Genomic DNA, 20,287 nt, shown 5'->3' with positions numbered 1-20,287 from the left:
GCCTGAAAATATTTACACAATAGCAATAATTCATTTCATCCAAAAGATGTGTGAATAGGTTTGACAATTTCAAGGTATCATGTGCAGACTAACAACTGTCTCCTTTTCTGTTTGTGTGAAGTGGTTTAGAACTTATACTATATGCTTCCCTCTAAAACCACTTGTTTTTAAAAAAAAAAAAGTGTGGAAAGAGCAGTTTGTTTTTAAATTCCTTCCCAAATGGCCAATTAACAAGAGGAGGAGCTAAGGAGCCCCAAATTATATATAAGGGCAAGTTGCTAGAGTCTAAGAAGTCTCAGAAGCTGGAGCTGAAGCTGAAACTCAGCTAAAATCACTGGGCTGTAGCACTGCTGAATCAGTGAATCGCTGAATTATTTGAGAGAAAAATTGCTGCCAGAGTTGCAATAAACCCAGTTTCAATTGGAAAGCTGTGTTGATACTGCTTTAAGTTCTGGTGGTGCACCAGTTTGCCAGAATGTGAACCAGACTCAGGGGCTGAGACCCTGAAAAAGATGCTTCTGTTCCCCTGAAGGGCTTCATAGAGCAAAGCCTTGGTAAGGTAGCACTAGCAACTGCTGGCAGCAGAAGAATGACCAGTCAGGTTGGTGTTGGGTATTTCAGGCTCCCAGCTCAGGAACTGAGACTACCACACAGGGGAATTTCTTTTTCCTGTGTAACTCAGTCTAAATAAAGTTTCAACCTCTGCTTAAGTAGGGAGGGAGGGAGTATCATTCTCACATCTACTGTTCAACATCTACTGGTTGTGATGTGCTTTGACTTCACTGAATTCACCAGAAAAAAATAGTGCTTGCTCAGATTTTGAATTCTGGTTTAAGATGAAGAAAAGTGAATTTGTTTGACAAGATACTGATTTTTGTAGTGTTACAACTGGGAAAGTATTTTAGAAGCTGGAGTACTAAGAGCTGATACTAGCTTAGAGTCTTTTCTTGTTTAATGTGTTTGAGTCAAAATGATCTGTGTTTCAAGCTGTTTTTTGAAAAGGGCGAAAAAGAAAACAGATGGAAATTGCTCTGTTCAAGAATGAGCATCCCTAGTAGTGAGAGAGAGAGGTGGCAGAATTGAATCCTTGGTATCTGAAGCCACTAGAACTGAAGTCCTAGAGGGGAAAACCTAGATTGGAAAAGTGATCAATTAATTAATGAATTAATGCAAAAATATTGTCATTAGTAGACACAAACAATTAGAACTGTCCCATGATTTTCAAGGACAAAGCTACCATTGAAGCATTAATCATGCAGTAGAGCATATGCATTTAGTGTTGTCAGCTGTGGTGAAACTTGTTACTGTCAAAAATAGAACAGATGGAAATGATCACCTTTCTCCTTTAACAGAGGAACAAACATACAAGGTAGTATATATAGCATAATGCCCATGTTGTCTTTATTTTACAAATAATAGCAAATATTGGCCTCCAAGGTACAAATGTAAAACTGACATTGTGCCTTTGAATATATTACGTGTGATTGATAAGATGGATGGAGCAGGAAATAGTCAAACACACATTTTTGCTTAGGCTAACTGGAAAGCAATTTACTTGTGTCACAGTGCCTTTTTTGTTAGGTTGTGGATATAGTATTGCTGTTTATTAAAAAGTGTATTCTGTCTTTAGTAGGATTTGTATATTCAACAGGGGGCTATAGGAAGGACACAGTTTCCTGGATGCCCTTACTTAGTGTACAGAGCTGTGCCCTGTAACACGCTGGTTACTGTAAATGTCAGTAGAAGGATTGTGTTTTTTTCAGTTTTGATTTAGTGAGAGCCTACAGCCAAACCAGCTGTTAGCACTTCTTAGCCGCTTGTCAGTGAGTACTAGCTGGAGCAGAGAGGCATTGTTTCTGTATGGTTTTACTTTGTGATTAAAAAAGGGATATAGTGTCTTGCACACTTCCCAACATGTGCTAGCTTTCTCTACTTGACTCTCCTTCCCATTTCTTTATGCCTTGTTCCCTCCTTGTTTTTTCCAATGTAATCATAAGCAAACATACCTTGGAAATAGCAAATTCAGGATTGAAGGAGCTTGGTTATGATTCTTTTGGCCCGATTCCAGCCCCTTACACGCTCTGCCAGTGAGCGCTGTCGCAAAAGCAGAGCAGGTAAGTCCAGTGCAGGTGTGGAGGGAGGTCAAGGATGGGGTGGAATGGAGTGAGAAAAGGGGATTGGTCAAGCCCCGGGGGGGGGGCAGGTGGATCAGACCCAGGAGAGGGCAGGATCAGTACTGTCATCACACACCATATCCTATCCCCCTTCTTGGGCATGATCCACCAACGTGGATCAACTCGAACTTGCACTTGCAATATCGCTGGCACAGATCCAAGTTCACTCATAGCAGCTGCTAGGGCTTACCCAGCAGCAAGAGGAAAAATGTCGCGTTACCCTTAGGAGACCTCCATCAGCTGAAATTTCCCCATAGAATGCAGCAGAGCCTGCACCAGTGCCGCTGCATTGCCACACAGGAATTTAGTTAGGGTTGGGCTGTTTGATAATGTGTATCTATATTAGTTGATTATTGTTGTGCCTATATGTAAATTAGTTACTGAAAGATGCAATGAATAGAATAATAGAATAGTCAGTCAAGAGACTGAAGTAGGCAGCATGCACACATAACCAGATGCACTGAATTCAACCATGTTCTAAGGGGTGTCCAAACCCCGGCCCTGGAGCCACTTGCGGCCCTCGAGGCCTCTCAATGCGGCCCTCAGGGAGCCCCCAGTCTCCAATGAGCCTCTGGCCCTTTGGAGATTTGTTGAAGCCCGCACTGGCCTGATGCAACTGCTTTCAGCGTGAGAGCAACGTATTAATTCTTTCCCCCCCCGGCCCCCGACACAGTGTCAGAGAGGTTATGTGGCCCTCCTGCCAAAAACTTTGGACACCCCTGTTCTAAGTAACAACACTGGCGTACTTAGGGGGTGTCAGAGGAGCAGATGTCCCAGGGTGCCCTGCCTGCGGGGCAGTGGCACCTCCCTCACACCCCTACTGCCTTCATTACCTTGTTTGGAGGGCCAGGGAGGTTGCGCACAGCCTCCTCCAGCCATCTGAAGGCCTTTTAAGGCCCCCATAGGGCCTTTAAACCTTACTATTGGTTTTCAGTGAAAACCCAAAGTGATGTTTTAAAGCCCTTAGAAGGCCTTTAAGCCAAAAACTGGAAGAAAGGTTAAATGTCTTCAGAAGGCCCCTGGACATAGGGGACAGCATTCTCCTTGGGAGGAGGGTGGCAATCTACCATTCTGGCCCAGGGTGGCACAGGGGCCAGGATTGCCAGTAAGTAACAATACACTTTTCGTAAACAAAATGAACAATTTGGTTGTACATGGTTGAATTTGGTATATGCTTAAGGGTGCAGTCCTAACCCCTTGTGTCAGTGCTTTCCAGCACTGGCATAGCGGTGCCAATGGGACATGTGCTGCATCCTGCAGTTGAGTGTCACTCATGGAGTCCTCCTCAAAGTAAGGGAATATTTGTTCCCCTACTTCAGAGCTGCATTGCCCTTATGTCAGTGCTGGAAAGCACTGACGCAAGGGCTTAGGATTGTGCCCTAAATTAGCTAATGATTTACAAAGCAGCATGGCTGTATTTCTTAACAGAGTTCCTGTAAGCCTTGCTAACTGGGTAAGAGGCACTTTTTCTAGTGGGTGCTCCTCTTTTATTTAGCAGGGGGAGAGTAACTGGCCCTCCTCACCCCAGCAGTGTCTTTTCTAGTGGCTGTCTGCTGGTGTTTTGCATCTTTTAGATTGTGAGCCCTTTTGGGACAGGGAGCCATTACTTATTTGATTGTAAACTGCTTTGTGAACTTTTGTTGAAAAGCAGTATATAAATACTGTTAATAATACTAAGCCCCACTTACCTTGCAGCTTAGTGCTGTAAGTGGTTGTGTACACATACCACTAATACCATTTTCCTTACTGAGTTCTAGTTCAAGCCTGTAGACATCCTGCATCCTTTTTTTTTTAATCAAGAGTTTTTAAAAAAACTTTTTAAAAAATCAATTTTAAATACTGTGGGTCATCTTTCTTCGATGACCCACTGTAGCTCATTTCCAGAGCCCTGGGCTACCCAATCCTAAGCCATTGATCCAGTATAGATGCAGTTGGCTTCCTCATGGCATCAACAAGTGAATAGACTGTTCTCATAATATCCACCTTCTTTGTTCACTTGGGTATTTCCCCTTACTTTCTCTGTACTACTTTGCTGCAGCGTATCACTAGTTGTTAAAATAACACAACAGATGTCACATCTGCACCCTCATGTTGAATCCCAAAACGGTTGGGGGTGGGTGCGTGTGTGTGTGTGTGCGTGTATACACATACGTGTGTGTGTATGTGTGTATATATATATATGTGTGTGTGTGTGTGTGTGTGTGTGTGAGTGTGTGTATATATATATATATATATACACGTATGTGTATACTTACTTGTGTATACTTATATATGAGATACGTTATCAAGCCTATTTCATTACCATAACTTCAGAATTTTATTCCCCTTCTTGATGGTGATGAGTTTGAGGGTTCAGTGTTCAAAAAAAGTGAGAAACTGCTTTGGAGCAAGGTGTCAATTTTCAATATGCCAGCCTACCAGCTTAGCCCCTTTCTTGTTGTCTGTTCACTTGAAGTTGTACTGTATGGCTATATAAATTGCCCCTGAAGCAAGCTCATAAAGGTCAGTTCCCTTCTCATGGTCACGATCTGATTGGAAGAGAGCAGCCTGGATCAAAATTCTGTTCTTAACGTCTGGCGGGTCAGTTCAATTGTTTCCTGCTCCTTTCCTGCTACCTTGCCTGTTGGTACTAATGTTTCCTTGGTTTTTTTTTCCTTAGTGTGATCTTGGAACTTCAGTTTACTTGCTATTCTGAATATCCTTAATAATTTACTTTCTTCCTTTCTTTAAATGATGGGAATGTGTGTTATCTTATAAAAAGAAGAGTGTACTACATTATGCCTATAGCCCAAAGAGTAACTACTTTTTTTCCTCCTCCAACAGCATCTGCAATTCCTGATAATGGGAGGAGGTCCTGTCTAAAACTGAAAGTCTTTGTACGACCTGCAAGTAAGTTCTTTAGTGCTAACCTTAGAGGGTGACTTCGTAGTGCATGCTTTGTTTGGTCTGATAAACAGCAGTAAAATCTTCTTTTTACTCTTAAATCCTGTGTGTTCTATACAGCGGCATTTTTTGTTGTTTTCACCATATCTTTTTATCATTTTTCACAAAGCTTTTTCTTATTTGTTTTAAGTACATAGCAGTTGCTAACTTGTTGTTTCTTAGACTGTTGTACAAAACGACAATTATCCTGGCATTTGGAAATGTGCCACAGGCTAAGACATAAATACATACATATAATAGAAATCGGATAGAACAAACAAACAAACAAAAAAAGGAAAATGGGGAATTTAAGGGTGTCTCACTAACATATTTGGCTGTTATCTCTATTTTTGTTATAGACAACTGTATGAAAACTATAGGTGTTCATGATCGTGTTTTCGATGTTAACGACAAAGTAGAAAATTCATTAGAACCAGCAGGTTAGTATGCTTAGAGAATCTCTTTTAACAAATGCCTCTATCCCTCTGGTGCTACTGCTTTTCTTCCCCTTCTTTCTCTCTGCATGGTTTGCATGGTAAAATGACTGCTTTTACTCATTTCTTGCAGTGCTAATATTGCTTACAGTATATCTCATTTGCTAGTGCTAGTATCGTTATGTAAGGGATGGGCGGTGAAGTCTGCTTTTTCATGACAAATGATTCACTCGAACATGGCATCCCAGTTTTAAGAATTTAATAGTTCTTCTGTCCCCATTCCCACCCCATTTTTATAGTAAGTTGCCGCACCACAGTATCCATTCAGGAAGGTAAATGCTTAAGAGAGAAAATATGTTTGTGTATACTTAATCACTGTTTGTATGTTTACTGTGTGCATTTGAAAAATATTTAAATCAGTGCCTGGCCTGCACACTTCACGCAGTTGATGAGATGACATTTTCCTAAATGATAAATTTGCCTGACTGGTAGACAGTTTTTAAAACGCAGCCAAGACTGCTTTTCCAAAAATGTCACCTTTTGGTCTGTATTTTACAGCAAGTGTCCAGTAAGTTCTTGTGGATAAAAATCATAATCTAACTAGATTTTTAAATGGGGGTGGGGGGTGGGCAACATGCTTATTGCCAAGTATTATCTTTTCTCCTGCACATTTCAAACTTGTATCACATATGAGAGTCTCCTGCACTGTTAATTCAGGTCATAACCTCTGCAGTTATGGCTTATTAAGTGTATTGTCATTGAGGCTGATCTTAATGGGATATGTGTGCCCTTTAAAAGACTGTATTAGTCATGTAGATAGCTGTGTTAATGTCTTCAGGCAAAAACAACCGAAGGCTCTTGTGGCACCTTAAAGTCCAGCAAATCTGTAGTAGCATAAGTTTTCATGAACTACAGTCCACTTCATCATTTGCTAAGGGTTTTGCTTTGTACATCTGATGAAGTGTTCCACCAAAGCTTATGCTACAATAAATGCAATAGCCTTCATGATACCACAAAACTCCTTACTATATTTGGAAGTGTTATTGTGCAAAGTTAGGATCTCCTGCCAGGGTTAAGCACTACTGACTCTCACTGATTGGAGGACTGGATTAAGCACATACTTAACTCTCTCCAATTTAACCAGTGTGACTTAAATATGCATAACTTTGCCTGAAATATAACATAATGAGTTTATAAGTGGTGTGAACAAGGCATTTTGTCCCAGTTCTGTTTTTCTAGTGAAAATACTATGATTGTCACAGACACAGCTGTCTGTGAGCACTGCTTTGACCTTACTTTATTTTATTGCTTTTACTGAGATTCTCAGTGTTCTCCAACAAATACAAAATTATAGAGTGAGGCTATGTGGGACTTTGATCATTTGTATATGTATTCAAGTTTGTGTGATGGAAAATGTCTTTTGCCATGCTTGAGAAGAGTCCTTCGCGAAAGGCATTTTATTCTGACTTTTCCCCATAATTTCTTGTTTGTGAAAAAGAAACATGGTCTTGTATATAATTAGAGAGGTTTCTTTCCCCCTATAAGGAATGAATGATGAACCAACTATTTTCAATTAGCAATTTTCAGTTGCTTGTTTGTTCTCTACATTAATATGTGCAGAGTTTGTCATTGAGGGCTGATTTGGATATAAGTTATAACTCTACCTGTCTCTAGAGATGGAGTGAGCCATGGGGTTTTCCTGCTAAGCAACTTCTCCATGGTTAAAACCAAATTTGAAGTAAACTTTCAGCCCAATCCAAACTAGGGCCTGCACCGGTAGAACATGTGTTCCACCAGCGCGCACTGTTGCAAAAACACCATACAGTATTTTGCAACGGTGCAAGGCCCAGGCACACCAGCAGGAAGGCTGGAGCCTTCCTGTATGTGCCAGTGGAGCAACAGAGGTCTACCAGAGCAGGTAAATCTGACACAGTTGTGGGGGGGGGGAGGTAGAAGGTGGAGGAACAGGGCAGCAATGGAGACAGGCTAGGTAGATCAGGCCCAGGAGAGAGCGGGATCTGCAGGGCTGGCAGATCCAAACCCCCTACTTGGCCCTGATCCGTCTGCACAGGTCAACACAGACTTGTACAAGCCATATCACTGATACAAGTCCAAGTTGAGCCATTGCAGCTGCTGGGGCTTACTCAGGGGCAAGGGGGAAAAATGTCCCCTTACCCCATGGAGACCTCCAGCAGCTAAAAATCCCCTACAGGATGCAGTGTAGCCTGCACCTGCACTGCTGCATCATTGCATGGACATTTAGATGGGATAGGGCTGCTAATCTATAAGCCTGGCAGGGAAGGCAGGAAAAGAACTTTTAGGACCAGAGGGAGTTGCCTTTCTGCTGAATCAGACTATTGATTCATTTAGCTCAGGATTACCAGAAATCATTAACTGTGGCTCTCCAGAGTTTCAGACAGGAACTTTTATCTGTCCTATTTGGAGATTCTGGCGATTCTGGCGATTGAACCTGGGAGCCTCTGCATGTAAAACATCTGTTCAGTCCCATTCCTCCTTTCCACCGAAAGCAAGTTTAGACAGAAAGCTGCACCGTGAATCAGATAATCAAATACAGAGGCCAGCATCGACAATAGAGTTAGGTATGCTCAACTCTGTGTTCTGCTGTGGCAAGAAATACAGCTGCATGTATTGAGTAAACTTACTTAAAAATACCTGAGACAGGATAAGCACTCAAAGAACCCTAAGCTTTTTTCTTTGCGATGGAGCAAGAATTCAGTGTAGGAATGCTTGACAGTGCAAACCCCCCTGCTTGGATTTAAATAGCAGAATTGAGCTGGGCACAGTCCATCTTAAGGAGACATGCTTTTTCCGTTCTATTCATACTGGACTTCTCTCTCCCCCTTCTCAAAATCAAAAACCTTTACCAGAATAAGGTTTAACCCAAATCTTGCTGTCCTGTCCTACCCCACCCCATTCCATCCCCCCTATACCTTTTTGGGTGGATGTTGCCTAATGTCAGAGAATCAACCAATGTCTTCCCTGTTTCCCCATGTAACGTTTTTGTTTACAGTAACTTCTCTAGCTTTACCATTTTTGCAACTGTCTCCCTTGCAGTTTATGCAGTCTGTTAACATTAGGGCACCTCTCACTGAATACAACCCAAATGTAGTGAAAACAACGCTAATTATTGGTGGTACTTTTAGTTCCCAGACGCTTGGATACTGTTCTCCTGGTAATAGAGATGATGTTGGTCTTAAAGGCCCCTACCCCTTTATATTGTTACCTCCAGTCCACTTTATACCTGTGCTTTACTTTTTAACACTTTTTTTTGCGTTTGAAAATGCATATTTGTAAATACATATTTAAAACCAAATTATTTTATATGTTACTTTACTGAAATTACATTATTTACATTATTTACATTACATTATTTACATTATTGAAAATGATGAAATTTATAGAAAAACATTGACGAATGTAGATGGCCCTAGATGTAAAATGATAATTGCACATTAACTGAGGACTTCCCCAAATCAGTACCATGGCAGAGGGTACTATCCACCCCCTAACTATGGGGGTGGTATTCAGACAACTGAATATTAATTAAAGAAAAATTAACCCATGAGGGTTAACATTGCTTTAAATGTCCTTAGTTTGGCCCTTAGAATCAGTGTCTTCTAATCTAACCCAAGATTTTAGTCTACTTCAGTTTGGTAACAATTATCATTTAAACCAACCTACTGTTCAGCATAAGAAAAAAAGCCCAGTTTCTATAAAAGTCTAGAGCTGTTGCAAAACCTACTATTATAAATTATAGCTATGCAAGTTCTCCACCTTTAATTATGGAGATCTTAAATGTTTTCTGAACAGATCAGACAATGTTTTATAGAAGTAAAGGAGAGAAACAATGCTAAACAGCACTGGCAAGTCTAAGCACAATGTAGAATATTAGTGAAGAAAGGGAGCTATAGAGAGAAGCCCAAATAAAAATAGCATTCATGCTGACATAGGAGTTTCTTTTGTGTGAGAGAGCTTTCATATGTACGCAGAGCTTCCATGCAGTCAAGGCCCCCTTGCTACCTTCAATGAGAAAGCAGCTCCCCCTGTGTATTCCTATTGCATGCTTATAGCACAGCCAACTTTGAAGTTAAAAAGCTTCCCCACTTGGAGCAGAAAAGCCCACTCACATGTGTGCATATTACAGTATAGTCAGTTCTCTATATGCAAATTCGCTATCTCTGTGGGGCAGAATTGCCACATTATCTGTGAATCTGTTATCATTATCTCCTAATACCGTGCTGATGCTGCATCCAACCAGCATTGGTATTGGCCCATAGGGAATTGTTGGACACATTTGTGTCTGCTTCCATACTTGCCCCACCATCTTGGGCACCCCATTGAACCTTCATAACCTTAATGATTATGAAGGCTCTGGAAGGCTACTTGAGGGCTGCTCTGGGGCTGGGACAAGCCCAGGAAAGGAGCCAAAAGACAGGTGGAGCAGGAGGACAGGTGAACCAACCCCTCTCTCCACTGCTGATCTCTGATGCCTCCTTGTGGGGCCAGCAACCTTCAAGGAGTCAAGGGATAGCCAACATGGAGAAATCACCATCACTATCGTCGCAACCTTCAGTGCATCAAGAGATATCCAGCATGAAGGAGGAAGCATCAGATGTTGGAGATGTAGATGAGCCCTCACTCTCTCTCATCCCCATGTACTTCAAGTTAAGATTCAGGTTCATAAAGTTCATAGAGTGTATGGTAAAAAGGGTTCCCTGGTTCCTAATCCCATTTTCCCCATAGGTTCAATGATTCAGTATCCGCCAAGTCAGTATTCACTGGGAGATAATAAGAAGTGATTGTATGTATAGAAATTTGGATTGGAATCAGATTTGTCTGTCTGACACCAGAGCATTTTCACAAGATTACTTGAGCAAATATCATTTGATAATAATTCCCAGATCGCTAATAGCATGTGATTAACTTGCTGCTTCATTAGCAGGGGTAGTCCCACTGAATGTTTTTGCACGTTGTTTAAGCTGTGTACTAATATGCCTGCTTTGGTAGTGCATATGTCTGGTTTGTTTGATCTCATGTTGTCTTTTACAAAAGAGAGAGTGGGGAAAAGTCACGGTCACAATGCACAATTGCCCACCAATTATATTATTCATTTAAAACATTTCTATCCTGCCTTTCTGCAAACATACATTTCCAAAGCCACTTGAAAGAAATAGTTAAAATAATCCATTGTCATTAAAACATTAAAAGAAAAAACAAAGCCATAAAGTAGCAAGATCAGCAGGCAATAAACTTATACATAGAAAACCACAGACTGGGAAATAAAAGTGTTTTTTCAGCACTATTTAACAAAATAGATGGATGGATGGACCAACTCTGCTGATGAATACACTTTGGGAGGATGTTCCAAAGTCTGCTTGCCACCACAGAAAAAAACGTCCCAAGGGCTGGCCCAAGACCTTCCAGCACCTGAGGGGACAATGCCAAATGCCCAAACTCCCGACAATGCACTGGTCTTGATCTCTACCACTCCTTCTTCCAGTTTGTCGATTCATGGAGGGTAACAGAGGAGAAGTAAAAGTGTGGAGGAGAAGAGAGATGTTTAGCCCACCATTCTCCGCTCTTCCATGGTTCTTCTTTTGCTCTGTTCCTGTTGTTCTTTCTGAATCCAGGGAAGAGAAGGGAGTTAAGATGAACAGAGGCAATTGCCCTTGTCAGTCTGCTACCTGATGCAGACATCTTAGGTAGCATCATGGATGGGCCATCTTTGCCTGTCCTGGGAATCCACCTACATTATGAAGCGGTATCAGTTGCAGAAATGCTGTGGGTAGGTTCACATGGGGATCCTTTAAAACCAGTGGTCTCTAATGGTTTAGAGCAAGGGTGCCCAAACCCCCCGGCCCTGGGGCCACTTGCAGCCCTCGAGAACTCCCAATCCGGCCTTTGGGGAGCCCCCAGTCTCCAGCCCTCCGGAGACTTGCTGGAGCCTGTGCTGGCCCAATGCAACTGCTCTCAGCGTGACGGCCAACTGTTCGACCTCTTGCATGAGCTGTGGGACGAGGTCTCCTTCCACTGCTTGCTGTTTCATGTCTGTGATGCTGCAGCAGCGAAGGAAAGGCTGGCCTTGCTTTGTGCCAAGACTTTTATAGGCCTTGAGTTATTGCAAAACCTTCATTCACTCATTCATATAAGTTCCATCTCTAATATATTCATTTATGTAAATTTATTCAAATTTGAAATGTAAATTAATTCTTTTTTTTCCCGGCCCCTGACACAGTGTCAGAGAGATGATGTGACCCTCCTGCCGAAAAGTTTGGACACCCCTGGTTTAGAGCTTTAAATGTCAAAACTGTCTCTTGGAAAGAGACTGGCAGCTAATAAAGATTTCTTAAGCAGTAGTATGATGTTGATTGACTTCGCATGTCCCAGTTAATAATATTGCTGCAATATTAGGTTTCCAGTCATCCTTTCTAAGAAGTGTCATTTATAATGCATTGCTCAGTAGTAGTCTGTCTTGGACATTACCAAAGAACAGATAACTCTGGTAAGATCGGGTTAATTTTTTCAGAAAGAACCACATATTTGATCAATCAACCATACTTGGACATCCAACAATTATACCTTTTAATTACAAACACATAACAGTGGGAATTACATGTAATTTATTTTTCCACATATTTTTACCATATTTAAGCATTAGAAGGAAGTTGTATAGTTTTTTTGGGAGGGGGAGAGTGGAACAGGAAACAGGTGTTTAATTCTCATCTGTGAACTTTAGCTATAAAAGGGGTGAGGAAGAAGCTGCACCTGCATAGCCAGACCAGATATATATTGCTGCCATTATAGCAGCTGTGTAGCAACCTTTATAACATATGTTGGATCAAGGGCTAACTGAAATTAACTGATGTACCCAGAACTGTTCATGTACAGACAGTAATACCTTAACATTTGTGTTTCGGTAAAAGTAAAAATGTGTTGCATAGGCCCAGACTCAAAGTATTACATGTACGTAAGGGCTTGAGGTTTTTAAACTGATGCCATATCAGAAATTGTTCTGATAAATTTCTTCTCTTGTATACGTTGTTGATCATAAAGCATGAGGGTGAGCCTTGTTTAAAAAATATCAACCCAAGGCTCCCTATGCTAGTTGCACAAATCTTTGGATCCTGTGCATAGTAATTTTGCTAAGTCTGATTATATTGATTTGGAATTGTCAGTGTGATACTGCAGGTTCTGGTTGTCTCTTAAATCTTGATTTTTAAGAATCATCAAGAAACTTGATTTCTTCTATCTCCTTTTTTCGGGGTCCTAATTGTTGGGAGAGTATGTTGACTTTTATATGGTGGAAGGGGACTTTTCAGGATCACACTGGTCTTGAAACAGGGAACACCTGTGGGCCCCATAAGTATTGATGTGTGGGAGACCCACCAAGGCCATAGAAAACAATATGTTGCATCATGCAATTAGGCTGCACTTGCTCCCAGTGTGGAAGGGATTGTCACTCCCGAATCAACCTTTTCAGCCACACTAGACGCTGTTCCAGAACCACCTTTCAGAGCGCGATACCATAGTCTTTCGAGACTGAAGGTTGCCAACTACTACTACATATGTGTAGGCTTACACTGTTAGGTTATGCTTTACATATAGAATGTGATTTTAGTCATTTAATCTAGTATAGTGGTCCCCAAACCGGTGGGTTGTGACCCACCATGGGAACCAAGGCAGGGCATTCCCCCTTAAGGGGAGTGACCCTGCAGCAAAGGCAGTGACAGCACAGCTATGATTATGGCATTGCTGCAACCAGGGGGCATCCTTACATACCTGGGGGCTAGCACTGGCCTTTGGCAAGGTGCAGGGAGGGCTTGCCGTCCCCTCTGCAGGCCTCCCTGCTGCTCCAAATAGCTCTTATCTCCAGTTGTGACCCACTCCTGAGTTGCAGTAGCAAATCTGGAAATGGGTCACAATTGGAAATACGAACTCTGGAGCAGCGAGGTCGCCTGCAGGGGGACAGCAAGCCACACCCCCCTGCACCCTGCCAAAAGCCAGTATGTAAAGATGCCTCTTGGTCATGGTGGTGCCATCGCTGCTGCTGCCCCCACCTCCACAAGACCTACAAGGTTACCAAGTCCCCTGTAAGAGTTTGGGAACCACTGATCTAGATTACTGTCTTGCCCAGTGCCTTTTGTAGTCTCTGTTCAACCAACACTTTACACTATCCTAATAATTAAAATACATTTCCAATCATGTTGCATTATGTAGTAGGACACTATGATCTGTTTCACTTGATCAGCAATTCATAGTTTGTTTAGATGGAGAGTACTGTTGTGTGTGTGTCCCCCAGCCAAGCCAGCATGCTCCCCCCTCCTCTTCTATTTTGAACCTTTGCAAATTAAAAAAAAGAAGAAACAGCCATGTCTCATCCAAGCTGGAGCTGTTGGTTAATTCTGGTTTATGAACTACAGTGAAACTGAGATCTGAGATTATGCTCTAGTTTTGCAGCCTGGTTTAATTGTGGTTTATAAACTAGGGACTACAACTCTAGATTCTGTTCAGCTGCAGAGTTATTGTGTTACTGAACCAATGACACATAAACAGGCAAGGGGGAGGAGGAAATTTGCAGGCTTGAAAAGGTTCAAGCTACATTCCCAGCTGAATTGTAGAGTTGTCCAAATCCAGTCCTGTTACTTAACTTGTTTACTAGCATTTATGTAGCATTTTAAGTGAATCCACAAACTACTTTTTACTTTTGTTAACCTAATTCATTTAAATAAACAAATGAATGTGGTTCTTGCTTATTGCCAGTAACCATAAATTGTCATTTCTCTTCCCTTTCATACCTCTTCACAAAATTAGAGATATATACACATCTATTTCAGACAGTGAAACATCAAGTTTTGCTTTTCAGCTATACTGAGCTTGTTAGCATAGGTATTCAGCAATTTTCAAAGTCTAGTTCATTTATTCAGTAGTTTAAGAATGGGTTTGTTAACTCAGTGCTTTCAAATGTGACACATGTTATAATCCTGAACACATTTGCTCATAAGTATTGGAATCAGTTTAGAATTAGGATCACTGCTTCAGGGGTACTTTGATAGTCATTCATCTTAATAAAAATCTCACATCCTTTACTGACCATTTGTTTTGTTTCTGCTGGATGAGCACTCCCCTGCTTTATATCTTCAGTGCAAGAGTTCATCCATTATCTGTGAGCTACTACCTGCAGCTGCTTTCTCAGCTGTGATGACCTGTTCCACAGTGGTGGCATTTCAGAGACAGTGGAATTTCCCAGTTAGACATTTGCTTCAGCAGGCATCCCTTCTGCATCTTTCAGTGGTTTACCCTCCTCCAATCTTGTGCTAAAACACACAATTCTATTCTTTTAAGGGAGGGGCAGCAAGCATTAGCCTGGCTGTCCTCCACAGTATATTCCTCCATATAACAAAGCTATTCCTTCCTTACTAGTTATACATGGGCTGGATAGTGTGCTGTGGGGGGTTGTGAAATGCTGATTGACTTCTTTGGAAATGCCTTTAATCCAGTGTTTAATCCCAACCTTTACAAGAAGGTAAGGGAACCACTGAGTCTATGAGGGCTGCTATGGGGAGTGGCGATCCAGCGGTGACAGCAGTGTTGGCTGTGACCGCACTTCCAGTTCATGATGGCTCTGAAGGAAAAAGGGCTTTTGAGACTTAACCATGTTCGGCAGTGGCTGGAGATGCAGCAAAACACAGGTTCTCGCCTGCTAAGTCCAAAAAGCCCTTTTTTTCTGCAGTGGTGCAAGCCCAGAAGTGTTGTCCTCCCCAAAAGCACAATTGACGCTGGATCACCACTTAAAAAGGAATACAGTCGTTCCTGCTGCCTTGGGTGGGGTGTGCGTGTTTGTGTGTTGTGACCCCCAGGTTAGGAACCACTGCTTTAATCATTACATGAGGAGCAGGATGAGAAAACTTCTAAAGGCATTTCAGAATTTGACCCCATCTCCAGCATTTCAGCTAGTGGCTTTCAGCTTCCATTGACTTTAATCAGATTTGAGAGAGAGAGAGAGAGAGAGTATGTAGAGTGGGGATCACGTGCATCTAAGTTATGAGCTATTGTCATTTTCAAAGTCCACTACATCACAAGAACTGTGTTTCTGTATTTTGCATAAGGTGCTGATGTGCAGAGAGCTCATTAAGGATGCAAAGCTTCATTAGACTATATCTTTTCTGTTTGAACAGATGATACCGTACATGAATCAGCTGAGCCATCCCGGGGTGAAAATGCAGCACAGACACCGAGGATATCTAGTCGGCTTTTGGCAACCCTACTGTTCCTCCTGGCAATGCTTTTGACGTTATAGCACATATTCTAGTAACCTGTCACAGACATCATCAGGATCTTGGAGTATCAAAGATCCACTTAACTGCTTATCCCATGAATGGGACTTTATATTGGTTTTGCGGATGTTGGTTTGTTTTCCTCTCCCTTCCCCTCCCCTTCTCCTTCTGCAACCTGAACTACGAGCAAACATTTGAAGAGGCATAACTTGTCCTCTTCCCATTCCCAGTCTTTCCCATGGCTTTCCTTGACCCCTTCCAAAATAAAAGGACTCCAAATGAAAATGCCAAATTTCAATATTGACACTAGTGATTCTTACTTTCCTCTGCAGCCTCTCTTTAAGATGCCGCCTCCGTTAGCTTGCTGTGCCATTTGAGTGTGGAGAAGGAAGAATAGTGGCAGATGCAGTCAGTTGGAGGTTAAGAAAGTTGTGTGGAAAACCAAGGGGAGTTTTTACTCTCTCCAATACAATATTTATGCCTCCTCATTCAGCGCTGTAAGATGATCATGCAAGGCATTGTGTCATCATGTCAGGACTGGAGAGGGAGATATTAAGAATAGATGTAGTATAACACCATCTCCTCCAGGAATTTCTCAATGAACAAGCTTCTCACAGGGAAAACAGACTATTTTGTATGCAACTGCCTTGAAAAATCCTTGACAGTAGAACTTTTGCTCCACAACAGAAGCTCTGTCTTGAGGGAGATTTTTTTTTAAGTGACTACTAAGGAATACTAGCACACAAGCAAGGTCAGATTTAGGAAGCTACACTGGGGTGTGAGTGCCTCTATTATCTCTCTAAGTGGATAGTGCACACCAGATTATTTTTCTTTTGAAGCAGATCACCATGGTGCTACAATATTTTTCTTCAAATGCAAAGAGGCATTTTCTTTTCCTTGTTACTTTTTTGTGTGAATAAAGTGACCTTTCCCAAGGCTGACTTACTAGCTGATAGCCTTGAACACTGCTCTGGGTGATGATACATGCTAACAGGCTTGCAACACTGGGTAGAGTAAACCTGACCAGAAGTATGGAATTCCCAGTATCCTTGCGATTTGCCTCCCTTGAACGTTTGGCAACCACTGGAGTAAAATGCTGTTAGCAAGGGACCCACACAGTTGTCATAGAGGATGGGAGTAAAGAAGGAAAAGAACAGAGAGCGTATGTTGAACTCTGGAGTAAACATTCAGGCACTAGTTTTATATCTCTTTTCCTTTTCAACCCAGTTGAAGCATAGAGGAAATGTCTTTATCAGCAGGAGATAAACTAGATGGACTCCCAAAGACCTTTAACTAAATATTTTTTTGAAAACCCATAGAATAGAAAATACGTTATTTAGGTATACTTTATGCTGAAAGTAAGTATATATGCTTGTCCTCTTTAAAGATGAGGAGGAAAGTGGTAACTTTTGAGAGTTAAGATTATTGGGTGGCTGCCTTGTTTGGTTGAAACTGGGGGTGAATCTATTTAGGTGTCTGAGTGTAGCTGTGATAGGGCCTGATTGAACTTGTTACCAGGAAATGCCTTCCTTGTGTGTTTCCATTAGCTTAGCCTGGCCTGAATATTAACGAGATTGGGTAAGAGAAAGGGACCAATACCAGTGACTATTTTATAATGTTAACTTTCCCCAAAACTGTTGAGAACAAAGCCTTCAAAGAATGAGTTTGATTCCCCTACACATAGAATGTTCACAACAAAAAGTATAATTTAATACTAAATCATGATGCAAGTGGACAGCATTTCTGAATGTCTTTTTGTTTTGTGGGAGGAACGCAGTTTTCTAAAGTTGAAGGATTTCAGCATCCAAGAATAGCAAACAAGATAAAGTGAATTAAAGGCACTCTGAGCTTGCTTGCCTGATACCATAAAGTATGGGCTACATTTAAAAGCACAGAGATGTCTAATATTGCACACAAACAAAAAAGTGTCACTGTCTGCATTGAGGAATGAGTCTACTTTCCTTGCAATACAATAAATAAATCTTCTCTCTCCAGTATGTATGTTTGGTGTACATGTGGCTAGGAATGGCAGGTCTGTGGGGGTAATGACCTTGAAGGCATTGATGATCAAAGCAGAGACAATGTCTCCCAGCAGATAACGTCCCTGAGAAGATTCTTCATCCATCACAAACATCAGTCGTGCTGATTTGATGTCCTAACAATGATTGCCAGTTTCCCATAATTCAGCTATAAATAATGAAAGACTGGACTCACTTTTGTCTTAAGAGTATGCTTTTATAACAAACACAGATTTTCACCACAGTGAATTTAACCCTATGCTTTGCCACAGTGCCACTGCTAATCTAATGAATGAAAGCAACACTGCATTTCAGTGGAGAGGCTAACTGCTACACTGCATAAAATACAAGCCTTGTGGGCAGTAAGTTTACAGGACTTTCACTTTGGATACCTGATGGCATCAGGCAATCTCAATCATATCAAGCAAGCAATGTCTGAAGGTCTTTGAATCTCTCTGGTGCGGGGTGTGTGGGTGTGTTTGTTGTCTTGACATCTTGGAAAAGACGTCAGTGTGCAAGTTTACAGCTGCCCTTCTCCCCCATCACGTGAAGTTTGAAGAGCAAAATACCGCCATCACGGCCTCTCAGCCCAGGCAAGTCTACCCTTTGTCGTCCACTCCTAGTTTGCTAAGGACTCTGCAAAGGAAAGCAGGGAAATTAGGATTGATCTGTTTTGTGGATACTGTGTATCCTTTAATAGACAACAAGGTAACATTTCGTGTTAGTTTAGGAATATTGTTTTGTACTGTACTTTCTTGGATGGCAAAGGAAAGACAAGTTAAAACAAAAGAAAAAATGCTATGTTCTTTAAATTCTGTATTATTAGCAGCCTCTGTTGTATATAGTGTTTGATAATAAAGTATTAATTTGATTCTTATGTCTTTTGTAAGTGAGAAAAAATACTTTCATGATATTAAAAATAAATTAAAAATGCACCCACTGATTATACGACAGAAGCATCCGTCATGGCTACTGAGAACTGAATGATAAGTGGCCCCAACATGTCACCCTACAGGACTCACTCATGAAATCCATTTGTCCACAGAGTCAAGATTTGGAGCATTGTGGCATTTTGATGATCAATGTTTTGTCCTCAGTGCTAATGGTCTGATGTTGGAACCCTGGGGGTATTTAGGGTTAACCTATCCTTTTGGGTTGGGTTTTTTTTATTAGCATGTTGATTCTTAATGGCTTTGGGATTCAATTCTTTTTTTTTTTTTAATAAGGATAATTTTCCTTTTGATTCTTTACCTTTTTATTTCTTTACATGGATGGTTTGTTTCAAAAAGGGGCTTTGCCAGCATCTTATGTAATCTGTACAGTGACTAGATTCCTCACACCAATAAACAACAAATTTGGGAGGGGTTGTATATAAATAATTTTCTTTCCTGTATAACCATTACCGAGGGAAAGAAATGGTAGCTATTGGGGGACTCTGCTTTTTAAAAAAAAAAAAATTAACGATTTATAAAAGCAGTGGCTATGTCAGTTTTTGAAGTTTGGAAAAATATGGAACTCATTCACACTGCAGAGCATGTGTGTTCACCAGTTTTCGAATTGCCCTGCATTAAATGTGTCCTTTCTCTGCCCCCCCCTGTAAGTTTTCCCTTTTCTTTTCCCCCACCCCTTTTAAATTTGGAGCAGTGAATGGCTAGATCTGTTTCTGATTTGGCATTACCAAGTTTTTCCCATGGAGTTTTTCGGATGTGAGACAAATCTCCCTACAATAGGCTTGCTGCCATTGTCTGTACAGTTTAATAGATGCTGGCATGTTGGAGGTTCCCCATGAGTCTACAAAATCCGCTTTCCATACTTACTCTTGACACCCCATTGAAGCCACTCATTGTGTGTCCTTCTAGGTATGAAAGTCCAGCTCAGTGTGGTCCTGTGCTTGTACTGCCCTGCTTTGCAGTTTCTTTGCACTTATTCATTGAGTGCTGTTTTTGAAATGCTTACATTATATGAATTTAACAGAAATTGTAAAAATGAAACAAACAAACCCATAAGATCTGTATTTGTATATACACGTGTCCGTACAACTATATCTGAATAAAAAAAATTAAAGGTTTTCATCATTTTAATGGATTCTTTCAGGCTGAATTTTTGTCTGTTGAATGACACATTTGTTTCAGGAGCTAGTTATCCTTCATCTTAAATATTTGTAGAGAACTGCTAAGAAATACAGCACTGAGTGATTGTGAAATGGTTGGAATGCAATTTCTGCTTGGACTAAATACCTGAAGCTGTCACCACCAGCACCCAGTGTGATCTATAATCTGGCTGCTGTGTGATTCTCCACCCACACCCCAAGCATCTGCTTAATAACAAGCTTTCTAGTGTAGCTGATCACACCATCTGTTAGGTGCTGGTGGTGAAAATACAGCTTGATGTTTTCTGTACCTTCCTTGCTCTTTCATTGAAGAGCCATTTCCCTTGATTATAAA

General features: G+C 41.2%; 1 protein-coding gene across 2 annotated transcripts in view; it reads left to right on the top strand.

Annotated features, from left to right (window-relative positions):
• Window positions 1–19,876, top strand: part of EFNA5 (ephrin A5) — a 250,262-nt gene extending 230,386 nt beyond the window's left edge. The window contains exons 3-5 of one of the 2 annotated variants that reach the window (XM_066617764.1): window positions 4,998–5,063; window positions 5,456–5,536; window positions 15,727–19,876. In XM_066617764.1, coding sequence (XP_066473861.1) covers window positions 4,998–5,063; window positions 5,456–5,536; window positions 15,727–15,848 — 269 coding nt within the window. In that variant the 3' untranslated portion in view covers window positions 15,849–19,876. The remainder of the gene's footprint in view (window positions 1–4,997; window positions 5,064–5,455; window positions 5,537–15,726) is intronic. The other variant, XM_066617765.1, reaches the window with a different exon arrangement.
• The last annotated feature ends 411 nt before the right edge of the window (window positions 19,877–20,287 follow it).

This window comes from Tiliqua scincoides, chromosome 2 (genome assembly GCF_035046505.1).
Source record: "Tiliqua scincoides isolate rTilSci1 chromosome 2, rTilSci1.hap2, whole genome shotgun sequence".
NCBI lineage: Eukaryota > Metazoa > Chordata > Lepidosauria > Squamata > Scincidae > Tiliqua > Tiliqua scincoides.
The sequence above is the reverse complement of the archived record's forward strand: the minus strand, read 5'-3'. Positions and strand labels throughout refer to the sequence as shown.